Here is a 19429-nt window from a genome sequence, read left to right as displayed (position 1 = left end):
TGGCTCTTCTTCACTCTTACACCTGCCCCTCTAGCAAGTGCTGGGGTGCTTATGAGTCAGCTCAGGGCTGGTACGGAGGAACTTTAGGCTCTAACCTCCAGAATAACTTAGAGCTATAAGGAACACTTCCTCTTGGGTGTCCTACTGAGGTGTGTGTTCCTTCCCCATCCTGTCCCTGCATCCCTGCTCTGGTCATAGGCCCTGGTGAGACTATCATCATCCACCCAGGCATCTACACAGGGAAGCCCTCTGCCTAGCATTCTCCCCAATCCTTTTCTACCCTCAAGCCCCCATTATCCTCTTAGGACAAGGACCCTTGCACTGAAGTCAGAAACACAGAAGGCACATAGTCTATGATGCTGAAGTCACAGCTCTGCACATATGAGGCACTGGAAGACATTCAAACAAAATTATCATAAAGCTTTCTCCTTGGATGCCTTGTTCTGGTTTTCTGCCCTGTCCTGGGGAGCAGAGAACAGAGTGCCATCTTTATCTGGCTCCTGCATCTCATTATGCCCCAGGATCTTTGTGTAGCAATCTTCTCCCCCAGCAACCCCCTCCTTTGCTTACTCAGCTCTTTCTCATGTCTCCCATCCCAACCTGCACCACCCCCGCCCCCCCCCCCCCCCGCCAGCCCCCTGCAATCAGGCCTTGCACTTGCAGCCCTCTACCACCTGAACAACATTCCCAGCACAGTTTGCTTTTGATATGAAATCTTGGTAACTTTGCCCAGGCTGGCCTCCAACTCTCCAACCTCCTGCTTCTGCCTCCTGGGTGATGGGATTACAGATATGTGCCACCATGCCTAGTTAGCAGGTTTTCATTTTTTAAGAATTGTTTTTTTTTCTTCTAGGGATTGAACCCAGAGTCTTACACTTGCTAAGAAAGTGGTCCTGCCATTTGAACCACACCTCTAGCCCTTTGGTCTGTATTTTGGTTGGTTTTGATGAAGGGTCTCACTCAATTTTGTCTGGATTGGCCTCACTCTTCCTGATGCCATTTTACGAGTACCTTGGATTATGGGCAAGTGCCATTGCAAATAGCTAAGACCTAGTTCTTAAGTCTTGGCCTTCTTCCAACCCAAGAGCTTCTCTTGTGTGTCCCATAAGATGCCAGGCACATGTTTGTGCCCAAGCACACTGCAACTCTCTCTTTTTCAATCTCCCAGCAGACTGTGAATGACTGACAGGCAGAGACTCTGGGATTCCAGCCCTGGTTCTGGCACAGAGCTCAATCAGAATGGTTGGTGGCTCATGGTTGTAATCCTGGCTACTCAGGAGATTGAGATCTGAGGATTGTGCCTCAAAGCCAGCCTGGGCAGGAAAGTTTGTTATATCCAATTAAGCATAAAAAAAAGAATCTGTGCAATGGATGTCACAACTGTGTGGACATGTGCTCTGAGATGCAATAATGACTCCCATTCCCATGCCTGCAAAATCTTCTGGATGTCAATCCTGAGAGAAAAGAATGTCAAGGCCTTTCAGCTCATCTGGAGCCTGCAGGATCAGGAAGAGCTGACTGCAAAGTGGCTATTGATCCAAGATTCCCCTTGGACCTTTGATTTTTTTTTTTACTCCCTCCATCTATCACCCAGAAAGAGCAGCATCCCTTGCTCATACAAATTCTCAATGTCTTGGATAGCAGATATTTTCCACATAGGCACCGAAGCTGTTGCTCTGCTTCCAGGGATGTCAGGTACCTTTGAAGCCCACCCTTTGGCCTCCTTCCACCCAGATGTAGCCCTGAGGATGACCTGGTTTTTCTAGAGAGCTGCTGCTAGAGCAGAGGCCCATGGACTCACCCTCCATCAAAGGGGTTCTCTCCAGGGATGATGTGTGTGCTGTCTCTGCCCACGAGGAACTTGATTCGATCATAGAAGGACTGGAGATTTTGTTGGAACACAGGGGTTTGCATGTGCTGGATGATGTCCAAAGGATCTGGGGAGCCCAGACACAGTGAATTGGAGTGACAGAGGGGCTGGAGACAACAGTCAGGGTCCATGCAGTCCACCAAGCCATCTGCAGGGTGACAGAACATATGGTTTATGTAGCCATGTTCAGTTAGTCACGTTTGCCCACCACACATCCAGCCACTTCTTTGCTATTTTACACTCTGCAGTAAACTGACCTTTGCTGAGCACCACGGAGATTCACGTATTTCAGGTCTGGCCCCAGAACCATCAGTCTAATAGGTGAGATAGATTAAGTAGGGTTTTTCTCTTCCAAAGAGAGAGCAGGAACAGACCCTATGAAGGCCCTGAGGTGAGGTAACACCTGACCTGAACATCTGATTAGAGCAGTAACCATGGAAACAAAAAAAGGCAGGTTTTGAGAGATACTGAGGAGGTAAAACTCTAAGACCTGGTGGCCCTCTGGCTCTGCGGGTAAGAAAGAGATATGGGGGTGAGGACATCATTACTTTAGCATCTTTCCCAGCTGCCCTCAGATTACGTGGCTTGAGGGACAGAGCTCAGCCTTTGGAAGGTTCAGCTCTGCCTTTTGTGTTCCCATTGGCCTCCAATTCTCTTTTCCACAGGAATGAATTCCAGACTGAGCTCAAATTCTGGCTTTGCTGTTTAGTAGTTGTGTGATATGGGACAACCTTCCTCACCCAGTCTGGTCACAGATCTATTCTGGTCATTTTTGTTTACCCTCAGCACTTAGTAGACATGTTTAAAACATGAAGCCAGGTACCAGTGGCTCCTACCTGTAATCTTAGCTATTCAGTAGGCTGGGAACTGAGGATTGAGGTTCAAGGCCAGCCTGGCTAGGAAAGTCAGTGAGACTCTTATCTCCAATTTGCTTACCTGGAAAATTGGTCTTGCCTTCCTCACTGCAGCATTGTCCTGGGCTGTAACTTGGAGCTCTTGTCCCAGTTCCCTAGTATAACTAGCTAGCAAAGTGCCTGTCGTCTCCCACAGACAGCAGGTCTACCACACACTCTCACACTGCCCCTGCCAGACATTGCTCAAACACATAATTACAGCCTAAGTAGAGGGTTATTTGCATTCTGGTATTGATGTTCACATGACAGGTTCAGCTCTGCATCTGTAACTCTGCAGAAAGGCTCCATTTTTCAATCCCAGCAAGTAGGAATGATGACCATTAAATCAGCCAGCACAATTGAAGGGCCGTGAAAAGTCATGGCTAATTTGAAATTTTATTAGCTTTTGCCTGCTCTTGTTTACCACCAAAGCAATACCTGGAAGCTGTCTTTTACTTCCCCTCCCTTTTTAGTACTTGAGTTTGAACTTGTGGACTTTTGCTTTCCAGGCAGGTGTTCTACCACTTGTGCCACAGTTGCAGTCCTATTTTGCTTTTGTTATATTTTGGTTTAGGTCAGACCGAACCACAACTCTCCTATTGATGCCTCTCCATTTCTCATATAGCTAGATGGACAGGACAATATCCAGCTTTTTATTGGTTGAGATGAGTTCTTGTTAATTTTTGTCCAGGCTGGATTTGAACCTTTGTCCTCCTGATCCCTGTCTCCTGAGTAGCTAGAATTATAGATGCTAGCCACCATACTCAGTGCCTGGCATTCTCTTTTAAAACATACTGTTTTGTGGTACCTGGGAAGAACTGTGAAGGAGCCATGCCTATTCAAGAACCTTGGGCAACCTCAGTAGATGAATGGATCAAGAACATGTGAGATATATATATATATATAATGGAATTCTATGCCTCCATCAGAAAGAATGACACTGCCCCATTTGTTAGGAAATGGAAAGACTTGGAAAAAATTATACTAAATGAAGTAAGCCAGACTCAAAGAAACATAGGTCCCATGGTTTCCCTTATCTGCAATAACTAGTATATGTCTAGGACAAGCAGAAGAGGTCAACCGCTATGCACATATGACCAAATAACCTGATGCTAAGCAAAATGAACCCCAAGATAGGGACACAAGAGATTTTATCTTTCTTATTTTTTTGTTTCTTTGTATGTTCTTCCCCCATGGTACAACTCCTATTGTCACTGTATTTTTCCAGTATCCTGCATCTTGTATATACATTTTTCTAATTTAGGGAGGGGAAGGGAAATAACAAAATGCTGAAATAAGGATACAAGATGACTCATTGTAGCAATGAGATGTACAAGACACTATGTTGAAAACGAACTTCACGACTTTGTGGGGGGGAGGGGAGGGAGGAGTAAAGATATGGCAGGGGAAAAATAAAGGAGGAGGTAACAATGTTCAATAGGAAATGGGCTCATTACCTTGCGTATGTAACTGTAACCCCTCTATACAGTATCTTTACAATAAAAAATATATATTAAGAACAACAGCAAAAAGAACCTTGGGCAAGGTGATCCAGAATTGGTGGTGGCTATCATTAATATCTACATTAAACTCATGGTGATAGTGAATCCTAGCAAGCATTGAATCCAGACATTATGCTAAATACTTTACAAGGAACAGGTAATTGAATCCACCCACCCAATGAGGTAGCATCCATTGTTACCCTTATGTCAAAGAGAAGAAGCCAGAGGTGAAAGTAACATGGTAAAATAATTTGAATGTCACATAAACTTCACTGAGGAATCAGACACAGGATTTGAACTCAGTTCTTTCAGAAGTATAGATAATTCTTTAAGTGGCTTTGGAGAGCTTCTTGGCAACAAGTTCTTAAATGGTGAGCATGAACATTATTTCTGTGCTATGTTCATGGCAGAATGAGCCAAGCGTAAGATAGCTTCTCTCAAGTCAAATAGCCTAAACTGGGAGAAGTAACACTGTTCTAAAAGAAATGTACTTATTACCTCACTTACATTAACTGTAACCCATCTGTATATCATCTTAACAAGAAAAAAGGCCAAATAGCCTGGATGTGGACTGAATTCTCACATGAGTGGTAGGTCTGCATGAATTGCTTATATTCTCTAAACCTCAGATTCTTTATATACACATAAAGCCAGGCAAAGTAAGAGAGCTAATTCCTTAGGCTTGTGAATCTGTTTTTGTAGTTGGGTATGTACAAAGGTTCCCTTTAGCTTCTTGTAACAATCAGGCAAAGATTTTCCAAAGACCTTTTGGACTGACAATGTTTCATGCAGCCTGAGACTCAGTCTGGATGCATGTACCACAGCCAGCCTGTGCCATGGATCCTTTATTGAGGATTCCAACCTTTCGGGAGTTCTGGAATGTTCTGTTATAAGCTGTTTTTATCTAGTCTTTTCCTTAGGAATCCTATTAAGTACTTTAAGAACTTTGTCCTATCTTTGATGTCTCTAAGTTTTTCCTCATTTTTTATCTTTTTATTTGTCCCATTCTGATTTATTTCCTCTGATTTCTATTCCACGTCACTTATTTCCCCTTCCTTTGTGTCTGATCTGTGGTTTAATTTGCCCTTTGGGTCATTAATTTAAATGACCATACTTGAAGTTTCTAGATAGTCTCTTTGGAACTTTGCAAAATTTACATCCCTATGGTTTTATACATCATTTTATCACTTTAGTCATATAAAAACTTAGTTGTCAGTTGCTCTCAGATTAAGTTCTTGGGAATGAAAATACTTTTGTACACTGGGGTTGTTGACTGCAAGTTCTATGATTCTGACTGTGAACTCCAGGGCAGTTTGCCTTTAACATGGAGTCTTTTTGTGGTTGAACTATCCATCCATGGTGGCTTCTGCTTACTTCTGCCTGATACTCTAGGGGTATCCTTAGTCTGAAGCTCCTTTCCAGGTATAATTTATTAGCTTGGTGTTCAGAGTTAAGTATGGTATGTATGTAAGTTTGGATTTCAAGATCTTTGTCATGTAAGCTTCATGTCTTCCTACCTCCTCTTCACTCTTCAACACCAGGGCAGAGTGCCTCAGTGCCTATGCCTGATTTTGAGTCCTGAGCTTTGAGGGTCCCGGTTTTCAGCAAGGCCTCCCACTGTGAATGTGCCCTGACCCTAGGACAGCATCACAGCCTCTGTGCCTGCAGATCTGGCTTTAAGTTTCATGTTGCTTCTGGGATCCAGGACCCCCATGTTCCCTTCTTGCTTCTTTGTTAAGCACTGCAAAAATATATATATATTTTTTGTATGTGGTAGTCAGAAGGTCTTTGTAATTGGCTTAACTGGCCATTGTGCTGAATATAAACATCCAAGCAAAAGCTCTGAGCTTCAATTCTCCCGTCTGTCAAACTAATGATCAAACCTTGTTCACAGGGATGCCATGAGGGTTAGGTAAGATGGGAGGTAAAGGCCTTTGTCTGGTAAGGAGCAGCCTAAGTAAGTTACCTAGCAAGTGAGTTACTTGTAGCTCTTGGCCACATGCTTCTCTTGTATGATGGATGTCCTGGTAACAGATGCCATTTGACCCTTCCCAGGCCCTCCCTCTGCATACATTCCAGAGTAGACCTCTCTGGACCTGTTTGGACTTAGATAACTGAACTAAAGCACGCCAGCCATAGTGGCCCACAAGAAAATAGGGTAGTGGTGCTCTCAGGACTTGCAGATGGAGTTATCATACAAACTGTGCACTAACCTAGGGACTGTGAAAATATACACTGCAAACTGTGTGTTAGAACGATTAATGTCAGGCCAGGATTTCTGTCTGCTTATACTTTGCTGTGTGGATGTTTCCTAGAGATAACATTTGACAAATGTTTTTTCTTAAGCAGTGAATGTGGGTAGAACTTTCCCAGTAGAGATGATCATATTTAAATGAGATATCTATTTTTAAATGAGTAGGAACCACAAAATTCTTTTCAAAGGTTGCATTTTACAAGATCAGCTTTTGTGTAAAACCCTCTGGATGTTTTTAAATGTAGCTCAGGGTGGGCAGTGTAGTGACTATTACTGCTCCAGAATAAGGCAGGACCTTTTGCAATTCAATTTTCTTAGGCACAGATGACACATTTATAAGAGCTGTTTAAAAAAGAAAAAGGGTGTGCTTTGGGGACAAAAAAAGATATATTTTGGATTTTTTCCCCAAGATAGATGTACACTTAGGGGATTCTCTGGCTTGGCTGATTTGGAAACATTTACATTATCCAAGAACCTCCAAGTTCTCTTAATTGTCTATTACACATAATTTGGTTGACTTACAAATTGTCCATGTATCATAACTTGATGATTTTCATTAAGAGACACTCATTTATCACAGCAGGAAAAAAGTGACTAAAATAAGAAGGATTTTCTTCTGTTTCCTTCAAACTTTCAATAAAATCCTCCTAAACCCTAACTTTTAGGAAAGAACATTATTATTATTATTATTATTATTAGCCACAGAAATTTCCTTTTACTTTAATGTTCTGAAGCTCCTGTCACTCCTTACTCTGTGAAAATGAAGAGGGGTAAAAGAATACACTACAAAGTCTATTCAGGCTTCTGGAAGCAGGGCCCAGCCCAGCAGTGCCACACTAAGGCTGGCCTCAGACGGCCTCAGATGGAGAGTAGAAAGCAAGGCGTAGGGAAAGGAAAAGGACATGGTCAGAATCAAAGGAAGGATCAGGATGCAAAGAAAAGGCTCAGGTCTCTGGGATGCTGAAGGAAACATTCTAAAGTGGTTCATGTACTGTAGATCCTGACAGGCCATGGATGTTAAAACGCTGCTGGTGCCTAGAACTCAGGCTTCTGTTCTACTCACATTCCCACCGCGGGTGACCAGGCCATTTCATCTCATATTGTTCCTCAGGGTATACCCCACAGATGAGTATCCATTGACCTGGAGACTGAGTTGGAGATTGGGGGAGGGGTGATTCTAGGCAGGAAGCCAGTTAGGGGAGGGGAGATTCCAGGTGGGAAGCCCAAAGATCCAGTCTTCCTAGGCTGTCACCCTAGTAACTCAGCTAACTTTCTCTTCTTTACAAATGAAGACACTGGCTTAAGGACACCTGTTAAATAATTTATGAAGTATAAGAGCAACGAATTCAGGCCTTTATCATTTTCTATCTCCAGTTGTTAGGCCTAATCCACAGCCTATTCACTCTTACCATGAGTGCTTTGAATATTCTGGCTCCCCAGCCCTTCCCAAGGGGCAGGAGTTGGCTTGTAAATTTCTATATCTCAAAGGCACAGCATAGTGCTTTACACACTGTAAGCATCATGTTTGTTGAATGAATGAACCAGCACATGGATGATTATGAGAGGCTCCTACGTACAACAGCTCAATCAATTTGGCAGGGTCCATGGAGCAGGGACTATGATGGAAGCCATTCCCTGCAGGAATGAGCCTGTTATATTCATCCAGTATCCAGTATGAGGCCAGCGGGCTCTGTGCTAAGCGCTGGACATGGAGGATATAAAAGAGCCTTGCTCCAAAGAACTCAGTATAGTAATCAAACAGAGGCAAAGAGTTCTGGGAAACAAGGAAGCCCAAAGTACTGTAGGATCCCCAAGGTGGAGATTCAACTTAGGCCAGGTAGGATATTTCCTGGAAGAGAAAATACTTCAATGTAGACTAGGATGGAGATGGATAAGCCACCAGTAAACGCTGTGCTATGTTGTCTGCATGATTCTTTAAATGGATGTTCGCATGGCAGGGTATAACAAGCCCATCAGTCTCTCCACAGGCTTACCTCTTCCCTGGCTTGACAGCTCATCAGCCAACCTCATCTCACTGCTGTCTATAGTCTGACCACAGAACTGGCTGTGAGCAGCATCTGGGAGGCCCTGGGGAGGGAGGGTGGGTGGAATGCGTCTCCTCTTTATGTATACATCTGAGGGAAGTTTTTGTCATTTGGCATAATAAATTCTGTGCCTTCTTTCAAAAGGCTTGAAAAAAAATCTTTATCTGCTCTTTGGAACACAAGCTTTTTAAAGGTCAATTTTTCATCTCTTATCATGAGAAGTGTGGTTTAGAGATAGTCTGAAGGGTGACCAAATTCTAGGGCTTTATGTGAACTCGATTCCTGCCATGGGAGATGGGGAGGACACAGGGCTTTGTTCTCAGTTTTCTTGAAATTTCTCCTTCCAGGCAGCATCTATCAATTGTGTATTGCCACCCACGATTGTCTTTTATGGGGCCCAGAGCATCTGAAGAGATTATCCTACCTTGAAGCTGCTTAAAGATCCTTTATCAAAAAAGGTCCGGCTGTTTAAATTCCAGTGGAGTTTTTATTCTGTCCTTCCTCTTTTAAAACACAGGTTCCCGCTATTCCTAGCTCTCCCACTGGTCCACTGTGTAACTTTGGGCAAGGCATTTCAGTTCACTGAAAGTTGGTAGCTTTGCTGCATGAAAACATACCTGCCTGCAAGTTGGTGAGGATGGCTCTTTAAATGATGACTATTATTTTCCTTTATGTGTGTTTGGATTTTTTATTGTTATAGGGGTGGACATGTAACAGCTTAGGATATCGATATAAATAAAGAAAATGAAAAAGGTAAAAGAAAGTCTAGTATTGGAAGGAGAAATACATCCCAATGATCTTATAGGAATCAAAGTAAGATGCTATACAGAGCATAATTCCAATTTTAAGAAATAATTATCTATAATAAGTTAAAGAAATGTATATATTACAGTGTTGGGGATTGAACCCAGGGCCTCGTGTTTATGGATATTTTGGGGGGGGTCGTGGGGCTTGAACTCTGGGCTTGGGCACTGTGCCTGTGCTCTTTAGTTCAAGGCAAGTGCTCTACCCCTTGAGCCACAGTGCCACTTCCATGTTTATGATCCTCCATTTGAGTTATGTTCCCAATCCTTTTGGTTTTTAGTATCTTTTTTAGATAGGGTCTTGTGCTTTTGTCTGGGCTTCCCTTAGACCAAGTATCTGGGACTACAATTTTGTGCCATCATGCCTGACATACACATAGGTCTTTTCATAATGAGCATTACAGATTGTGATTGCAGGTAGAAAGAACCAGGAAGAGAACAGCCATTTGCAGGTAAAGAAATTAGTGTTAGAGAAGCTGCATAATTTAGCCAAGGTCACGGATTCAGCAAATAGAGGATTTAGAATACAAATCCAGAAGATGTGATTACAGACCCTATATCTACTTTCTTCTAGTACTAGAGCTTGAACTCTGAGCTCACCTTCTTTTTCATTCACATCTGACACTCTGACACTTGAACAACACCTCTACTTACAGCTTTTGGCTGATTACTGAAGATAAGTGTCTCTCAAATTGGTCTGCCTAGGCTAGCTCCAAACCTTGATTCTTAGATCTCAGCCTTCTCAGCAGCTAGGATTATTGGCATGAGCATTGGTGCCTGTCACCAGAACCTATATTTTATATATTTTTTTGCTATGTTGCCTCTTAGGCACTTTAAACACATGACCTCTAATCCTCAAAGCAACCCTGTAAGGAGGGCATTATTATCTTTAAGTTTATAGTCACAGCATATTTAGACTATAGTTTCATCATCTTTGAAATAGGCAAGAATGAACATGCTCATAGGATAGGTCAATGCACATCAAAAGAGAAGATAAGTGTGACAGCATTCATAAAGGGTTTCACGCAGGATATGATATAAATAGGTCACATTTGAAAACTGAGGTACACAAAGGATTCATATTGGGTGGGCAAGTCAGGGCCCCTCAGTCTAGCTTGCTGGTGGCTCTTAGCACCCAGTTCCCTGGGGGTAAAAGGTGGAGGTAATAAGATGGATGGGGTAGCCTCAACAGGGAACAAGAGACTGGATGTCACCAAGTACATTGTAGGTCTGCTTTCTGTTTCTAAATCTGGGCAATAGCCATACATGAAAACAAAACCAAAAACAAAAACCATGAAGCTACTCCCAACTCAGCTATATTGCATGACTTTTTTTTCCTATCACAGTTTAAAGACACTGCCACAGCATTTTCAATGAACCTTGAAATTCAAATTTAATTTGAAAAGGGTTGCTTTAAGTCTACCAAGTAGGAAAAGAAGAGAAAATGAGAGTTGTCAGAGATGTCAGATAATTTCAGAGCCTTGGTAGTCTGCAGTAGGGTCTTGCATCTGTGGTCTGGGCACAGGGAAAATCCTTAATGTGGCCAGGTCTCACACAGATCGCCCTTGGCAGATAACCACCTGGGCAGAATATAATGCAAACCAGTTGCCTCATTATGAGAAAACAGTATGGGTCCACAATAGTTCCACAGTCCTCATATGTCATTGGGTGGATGCACAATTTAACTGCAAATTGTTGATTGACACTTAAGTGATTGTTGTACTCTGGTACTGTTCCTCTATGGTACTGCTTGCTATAAACTACCTAACTGAGTGCCAAGTATGTTTCGAGGAGGAAGAGAGGGCACTAGGAAAAGATGAGTCCTTTAGATTCACAAGGCCACGTGCAATGGCTTAAGCATCAGAGGTCCTAGTGTGGGCCCAGCTAATGTCTTTCTGGATGACTAGGAGGTACAGGGTGTCACTTCCCCTCTGTGGATACCAGGTTCCCTGTCTGCAAAATGCTGGAGAGGAGAAGAAAGGACTTAAAGTCAATTTCCCTGATGGCCTTTCCCAGATTATTACTCAATATTAAGCTCTGCTAATTCCTTCTCCAAGCCCCTAACTCATTTCAACCATGAACAACTACTTAGCAGTGGTCCACTAACTCTATTCCCCTCCACCCTCAAGTATTTATCTGGGACAATGTTATATCTCCTGTCATGGGTGAAATAAAGGAGCTTATTTCATTCTGCCTCTATTAGATTCAGTTATTTGGACGACAGTATCTTCTGAATGGCTGTGGGATTCCTGAGGGACCACATTTGCTGGTCCTCACATACCCTGAGAAAGCCCCATTGTGCCTTCTTGGGAGCAGGAGCCCCACACACGTGTGCTTGGCAGCACTGAAAATAGCTCGATGCTAAGTATGGCCTATGTGTGTGCTCCTGAAAAACTTTCCCTGCTTCTCCCTTCACTAAAACCTGCTTCTGGGTAGGCAAGGCTCAGAGTGAGAAAGAGGCCAGTGAGAAAAAGCTCTGTCCATTTCTGGTACTATTGGTGATTTCATTTATGCCACCATGCAAAGTAGGCATCCTCTGCACCTCCATTGGAGGAGACCACTAATGATGGAGGCCCCCAAAATGAAATATTTCCTCCATTTTATGGATGAAAATCCAAGACCAAAGACTTGACAATCTGTCTTCCCCAGATGGTTGTGATGACTAATGGCTGGTCTTGGCTGGTCTGGATGTGCAGGGGACAAGGATCATATTACTATTCCCAAGAGGTTACCCAGGCAGCTGATAGTGTCAGTGGAATGAGTGGATTCTCTTTTAGCAGAGCAGCAAGACCACTGTATTGCAATCCTGTCCTGTTTCTCTTTCCTTCTAGATTATGAACTTCCCAAGGTCAAAGAGTATATCTTATGTATCTTTGAATCCCTACCATGCAGCATATGTTTGTGAAGACACGCAGTTGTCATTCATTGAGTGAGTAAATAAACTCATATCACAATGCTTTTGTGTAGCTTTGCTAAAAATGATCTAAAAATGTATGAAGTATATGCCCTCATAATTGGGGATTTTTTTTTTGCTTGCTCTGATTTTCTGCTTCCTGCTGGCTCATGTCTCTGAGCAGTTAGAGAAGACTTCATTCTCCTGAGCTCTAATTAGCCCCATTTCCAAGGACCAAGCAACAGGTTTTGAGCCTCTGTGTATAAACACTGGCGAGTTCCAGTACTTGGGGCAAGGGGTGGGGGTGGGGTGGATGGGGGAATGGTGTCTAGCTCTACAGCATGGCAAACAGGACTTCTACTTGTACTGCATTTTGGGGTGAGAAATGAACCAGTCTGTTCTATCACCCACTCTTGCATGTGTAGTGCAGGGGAGTGTGATCTCTTTCCATATGTTCCAACAACATTCTTTTTGCTGCCCAGATGTTCAACAGCTGTTTGAAAGCTTTGACCAAGCTCTGGACTTTTGAGGAGGGAATGACTTTATGATGAGCTCCTCTCTTTTCTATGACGTGCACGCTACTACGGTCCATCATTGGATTTGCATCCACACTGGCCAAGTGAAGGGGGAGGCTGAGGAAGGCATGGAGGTATTGCAGGCTGACATCCCTTTAACCTTGCCCAAAGATGGGGTTGCTTGGTGCCCTGCTTGGCTTTTGCCCCGCCTTTCCCTATGATGATCTCTCTAAACATAAAGCCCTTTCTATTCCAGAAAGCTCCTTTCTAGCCAAGTATCACCTTTCTGATGAATGCATTTCTACTCCCACAGCAACCAACACATAACCCTATAACAGCACTCAACACAGTCCATTAGCACTCAACTTAGCATCTTTCTCCCTCATTTAAGTTCCTGGAGGGCAGAGGCAGGGTGTCTTCATGTCTGCACCTGGCAGATGGCTTGGCCTTGGTCCCATAATGGAATTTCTTGATATTTATGTGACACAGAATTAATAAACGTTTCTCCAAGTTTCAGATTGGTTAAAGGACATTCCAACACTGTGAGATCTCACAGAGAACATGTATTTACCATCTCTGTCTATCCAACAAGCCTGACCCAGTCTCTTTGTTGACAATTACTTCCCTGGGCCCATGGTTGGGGATATCAGCCCTGGCCCCCTAAGATTCAGGCTGCAGGTGGAAGGAGTACAGGGTGGCCCAGACAAAGACCATTGGTCTGAAATAGTCATTTAGGTTGCCAGAGCCAACTCATGACATGTGAGCCGGAGCAACCACTATATTACATACTTGGTGTTTCAATTCTTAAGGAATGTTGAGCACTTAGAAGAACTTTAGGTAGGAAGTTTCCAAAGGTTGGGGGGCTGAATTTCTGGCTTGGGTTGATTCCCTACAATGTACAGTATGTGGGAAGTTTATTGGTATAAGTCAAAAGGTGCTATGCTAGGACTGGGCAACTGTTTGGTCAACATTAGAAAGAAAGGGTTAACTGTTTTGATTTAAAAAATTATCCCTATGATTTAATTTTACTACTAACTCTGTGAGATTGGTAAAAATCAAGTATTTTCCATGCATCAGAAAAAGGAGTGGTAATTCCATGAAGATTACAAGGAGTAGAATGGTCTTCAAGGTCTAACTGCTTCATTTTATAAATAGGCTGAGAGAGAGGTCCTGATGAGACAGTAAATAGCTTGCTTAAGCATAAACATGAGTCAAAGTCAGAGCTGGAATTAGGTTTCACGTCCCTTCACTCTCAGATAATGAATGTTCCACAAGATTAACCCCTCCATCCTTGGGTTTTCACTGCCTAGCACTTGAAAACACACACACACACACACACACACACACAAAGCAAAAGCAAATACTAAGACAAACCCATAAGGACAGAGGTATGGATGTAAACCACCCCTTAGTGTGCTTAGGAAGGGTTATCATGGGAATCAAAGAGGCTTTGACCACAGGAGCGTACCCTCCCTTCCCAGGGGAAGCAACTCTGCAACTTGGGATGCAGAGTTAGATGGCCTCTTCTCTACCTCCAGGGAGGTAGAACGCATTGCTATCCAGTCAACTCATTGTACAGTAGAGTTATTTGAAGACTCTTCTTTAGTATTTCTTCTCTCTGCAACAGCTGCTAGATACCAATTGGTTCCATTTATACTTGTGATTTTTAATGAATCCAAATGGGATGACAAGGGACACGCACTCACTCCTTCGGCCATATGTATATTTTTCTGCTTGTCCCTTTGTCTCCTAACTGGACAGCTAATGCTGATGGCCTTTAACTCAGTAATACTCACCCTCCCTTTCCTTTCTTCCCTGCACAGCCCCCTCCCCCAGAGCTGCCCAGGACCCATGGTGCCTGAGGCCTACCTCCATCGTTGTCTTTGCTGTCTCCACATGCGGTTTCCATGGACGTGTCACAGCCAGCTCCTCTCCAGCCCAGCTGGCAGACACATTGCCAGCCATTCAGGCCCAAGGTACATCTGCCATTACCATTGCACAGCCCAGGGCAACCCTCTGCAAGACAAAGTACACAAGAGTCAAGGTCTGGCTGCCCTCCACCAACTGCCATTGTGTGCATTCACTCTCTACCTGGCAGCAAACATGACACTTCCCCATCCACCAGCACACGGATGCCACAGCAGCCCAAGGAGGCAGGAATCATGAGGCATCATCACTACACAGAGAAGACAACCAAGACTCGGAGAGGGGAAGGGACTTGCTGAGATTGCAGTTAGAAGTGGCAGGGACAGGTCTGAAAGGAATACCTTCTTCATCTCCAATCCTCCCTTTCATAGGTGATGGGAATGCTGATATTCACTCAGTGTTTGACTGAACCTGTAGGGAGTTCTGCCTGATCCTTGTCCCTGGAAGCTGTCTAGCGAAAGCCAATGTCTCTCTTTCTCTCCCCCTCCTTCTCCTTCTGCTGTCCCTCAGCACTTATGAACATTGATCTAAAGGGCTCAGCTTTTCTCACCTCTTGTTACTAGGTCAGTTATATTGGGCCAAAGGCTTTTCAGTTTTTCAATAATGTCTTCACTTTGAGGAAGAGGGTTTAGATCTTTTTCTTACTATCATGTCTACAATACACTGTGAAGAGGGCTTTGTACCCAGAGGAGCTCAAGGACTGTCATGAGAGAGAGAGAGAAACTCATGCTGAGTGTAAATGTGGGTAGAACTGCCACTTGGCTCACATTTTGTTCCACTGTGAGTCTATTCACCTGCCTGTCACTTGTGAAGTACCTTCTTGGAGCTATCACTGGAGATATCGAGGTGAGTAGCACCTAGCTCTTATTCTTGAGAAGCAGACTGCCTGTCCAAGGACACAAATCTGTATTATAAAATTCACTATGAAGTATCCTGAGGGCAATACAAAAAACATGGTGGGGCCCAGTCAGAGGTATGGCCATCTGGGATGGTACAGATGGTTTAACCAAGACAGGTTGGGTGATATTTAGGCTCATTGATTCTGCTCTCCCCTATGAGGTGGGGAGGTTTTCTTATAGTTCAAATAGGTTTACAGGTTTCTGATAACTACCTTTTTCAAGCCCCCACCACCCCCACCCGGTCCAGAAATCTATGTCTGAGAATATGTTAGGTTTCACTCTTTGCTTGAACTTCTATTTTGTCACTTGGATTTCACTCAAGTGTTCAACAAAACTTCCAACACTCTTTTCTGAAGAACTACTAAACTATGCCTGTCCCTTTTATGCTTTCCTTCTGCTCTCTCCCCAAGTGGACTCAGGAAAAGGTATGAGTGTAAAAACACTCTATCTGCTAGAAAGCTCAATGTGTTTCAGTGTTATGAGCAATAAATGTGTGCAACTATGGTTGAAAACTGGATATTCTACCATGATAGAGGTGAAAGGTGACTCATAATTCTTTTGTTGTTGTTGTTATGGCAGTCTTTTTTTTTTTTTTTTAGGTTTTGAACTCAGGGTCTTGCACTTTCAAGGTTGACACTCTACCAGCTGAGCCATAATCTCAGCCCTTTTTGCTTTCAGTTATATTTTAAATAGGGTCTTGAATTTATGTGTGGGCTGTCTGGATGGTGGTCCTCCTATTTATGCTTCCTGTGGAGCTGAGATGATAGGTGTAAACCACTTAACAAACTTCTTTCCTGGGGTGGCCTTGAACTGAAATTCTCTCCATCACCACATGCCAAGTAGTTAGGAGTACATGCATAAGCTACCACACCTGGCATTATGATTCTTAAATAGGACAACAAATGTGAAAGTTTCTAGAATTAGACCTGGGGCAAGGTAGGCACTCACTGTGCAGCTGATCAATAACAACCGAAAAGTTTAGAGCTTTAAAGTCTTTAGCTAGTTGGCTGCTACTCAATGGAGAAAGGGGAAAAAATAGTTCCTTTCCACTTGAGGTGGTCTACATGGCAACCAGTCAGTTAGGCTGGTCACTATGTTTTCCACACAAAGAAAACCATTTGCCAGTCCAGATTGTGACAATGTTTGGGTCAGAAGCTAGGGGTCTCGTAAATGTAAACCTTAATGAAGAGAGGCAACAACCCATTGACATGATCCTGAGGGTTGGCATGGGGTTGGCCTGCAGTGTGGTAGGCACCGGTTTCACAGGCAGAGTCAAGGTCCAGCCAGGCCCATCAGTTCATGCTTCTCTGGAACACTGCTCTTCTAGATCTGGGAACATGGACTAGTGGACCCAGCATTTACCTGGAATACTGTCCTTCTGACAACAATTATCCTGCATATACTTAAGTGATTGCTCATGCAACTAGTTAAATTGTTTGACTCCCTCCATTAGAATGCAAAGTCCAGAAAAGAAACTTTGGCCCTAAGTCATTAATTGCCTGCACATAGTGGTCACTTGTTGAACTATACCAATTGATAAAGCAGGAGAATAAGGTTCTGGTACCTCCTGCCTGATTGGTAAGTTGGGAAAAGCTTCCCTTAGGCTCAGTGTCCTAGTTTATAATGCGAGTGTCTAGATATAGATGATCGATTAGGTCCTTCTAACACAACTAAAGAAAAGGTCAAATAAATAAGACTGAATGAACCTGTTCTTAAATTCAACCATCTTTACTCAGCATCTACTAGATGCTGGATCTTGTGTCCATTTGTAGGTAGAAGGGAATATATATCTCTGGTACTCAAAAATTCTATGTTCTGCTTTTCTTTCTTTCCTTTCTTTCTTTCTTTCTTTTTTTTGCTGGCTTGAACGCTGGGCCTGGGCACTGTTCCTCAGCTCTTCAGCTCAAGGCTAGCACTCTACCACTTGAGCCACAGCATCACTTCTGGCTTTTTCTGTTTATGTGGTGCTAAGGTATTGAACCCAGGGCTTAATGCATGCAAGGCAAGCACTCTACCACTGAGCCACCTTCTTAGCCCTGTTCTGCTTTTCTATATCCTACTTTGTTCCAGGAAGGATTTAAAGTGGGTCTTAGTGTTTTGATTTTGTTTGTCTCTCTGTCTCTGTCTATGTCTCTATTTTTAAGTTTTCCTTTTTTGCTTTATGAGACATAGTCTTGCTATGTAGCCCAAGCTAGCCTCAAACTCACCATCTTCCTGCCTCAGCTACCAAGTGAGAGATAGGATTACAGGTGTGAATCACCACAGCTGTCTGGGTTTTATCCTCTTCAACAATTCTTTTTTTTTTTTGGGGTCTGGTCGTGGGGCCTGAATTCTGGGCCTGGGCGCTGTCCCTCAGCTCTTCAGCTCAAGGCTAGCGCTCTACCACTTGAGCCACAGAGACATTTCCGGCTTTTTTCTTTTGCTTATGTGGTGCTGAGGAATCGAACCCAGGGCCTCAGGCATGCAAGGCAAGCGCTCTACCACTGAGCCACCTTCCCAGCTCTCTTCAACAATTCTTATAGTCAACTTTGGGAAGTGCCATCCTAAGAGGCCCTCAAAGGGAAGCTTCTCTAGTTAAGCAAGTTTGGAAAACATGGCATCCCATATTCTTGACACACTGAATGATAACGCCCTTGCTAAAGAAAGCTGCTCATTTGATTATTGGAGTAGTTCCCAAGTTGATCTCAGGATTCTTCCTCCTGTAACCCTGTAATACCCTGTTCTATAACAGGCCCTTTGGAATACCTGCTCTGTAAGGCTCTCTGGATACCTACTGCACACATTCTGTGATGCTGACAGAATGTGGGCTGGTATCTCCAGAGGCTGGTTCCCTCAGAAAAAGGAAGCTCTTAACAGGGAATCACAGGGAGCCTTTATTCACAGTCAATTTCTTCAAATGGACCAAGTTCTACCTTCAGGACTTGCCCTGTCTCATTGGTTTCCAGGGACCTCAGAGTGCCTGTGGATGGAATGAAGCTCCCTCTCTGTCACATTCCTATTAGCCAGCCTCCTCTAGGTGACTTGCTTTCTAAAAGCCACATGTCCATCCTTCCCCATGGCGGAAGCTCATTAATTCCACAAACCCTGAAACTCATCAATAATTCAGAAAACCCAAGTGACATTAACAATCCCCTCTGGAAGGACTCACACCAGGCATTTGCTGGAGCCCAAATAATATCATTTTATAGTTAGAGAAGGGCTCAGCTTTTCAAAAGAAAGGATGCCCTTTAAATGACAAGGGACCACTTCATCTCCAGTGTCTCATTCCAGCCTATGAAGAAGCTTTCTTGCAGCTGGCTGTCACCAGGTGTGAGTAGGAGACTTTCAGATCCTAGGAGGTATTGTACTATGGGGCCTGTGCAATATACCTACCCCAAATCAAAAGTCTGCTCTCTCCATTCCTTCTTTTTCCCCTCATGTACATTTTCACCTCTACACTCACTTCCCCATACAAAGGTCACCATATTTTCTTACCTTGGTGACAGCAATAGTCTACTACTTGGCCTTCATGTCCCCAGTGTTCCCCCTCAAGTCTTCTTTCCCAAAATGGCCAGCTGGATCCTTCCAAATCACTGCTGTGCTATCCTACTTAAAAACCCTTCAGTAGCTCTCTTGTAGCTCAGGTAAAATTCTACAAACTATAAGGCTCCTGCCTAATTTGGGGGTCTTCTTCCTAAGTGGTCCCTCAATTTTGTCAAATCAAGAGCCCTCATCATACTTTGCGGAAGTTGTTTTAGTGTCCTTTCGGCTAGACTATTACAGGCTCAGAGAGTAGGGACATTTCTGTCCTGTAATATCCACAATGCTTGGCATCTATGAGTGTAGTATG

At 43.5% G+C, this 19429-nt stretch overlaps 1 protein-coding gene across 6 annotated transcripts in view; it reads right to left on the bottom strand.

Annotated features, from left to right (window-relative positions):
• Tenm4 (teneurin transmembrane protein 4) overlaps nucleotides 1–19429 on the bottom strand; it is a 411966-nt gene that overhangs the window by 87368 nt on the left and 305169 nt on the right. For all 6 annotated transcript variants that reach the window (XM_042690345.1, XM_042690339.1, XM_042690307.1 and 3 more), the window contains 2 exons: nucleotides 14645–14791; nucleotides 1802–2018 (listed from right to left, as the gene is read on the bottom strand). In XM_042690345.1, the coding sequence (XP_042546279.1) occupies nucleotides 1802–2018; nucleotides 14645–14791 (364 nt within the window). The remainder of the gene's footprint in view (nucleotides 1–1801; nucleotides 2019–14644; nucleotides 14792–19429) is intronic.

Source organism: Dipodomys spectabilis, unplaced genomic scaffold (genome assembly GCF_019054845.1).
Source record: "Dipodomys spectabilis isolate Male_0828 unplaced genomic scaffold, ASM1905484v1 ptg000003l, whole genome shotgun sequence".
Classification (NCBI taxonomy): Eukaryota; Metazoa; Chordata; class Mammalia; order Rodentia; family Heteromyidae; genus Dipodomys; species Dipodomys spectabilis.
This window is presented reverse-complemented; position numbering and strand designations above follow the sequence as displayed.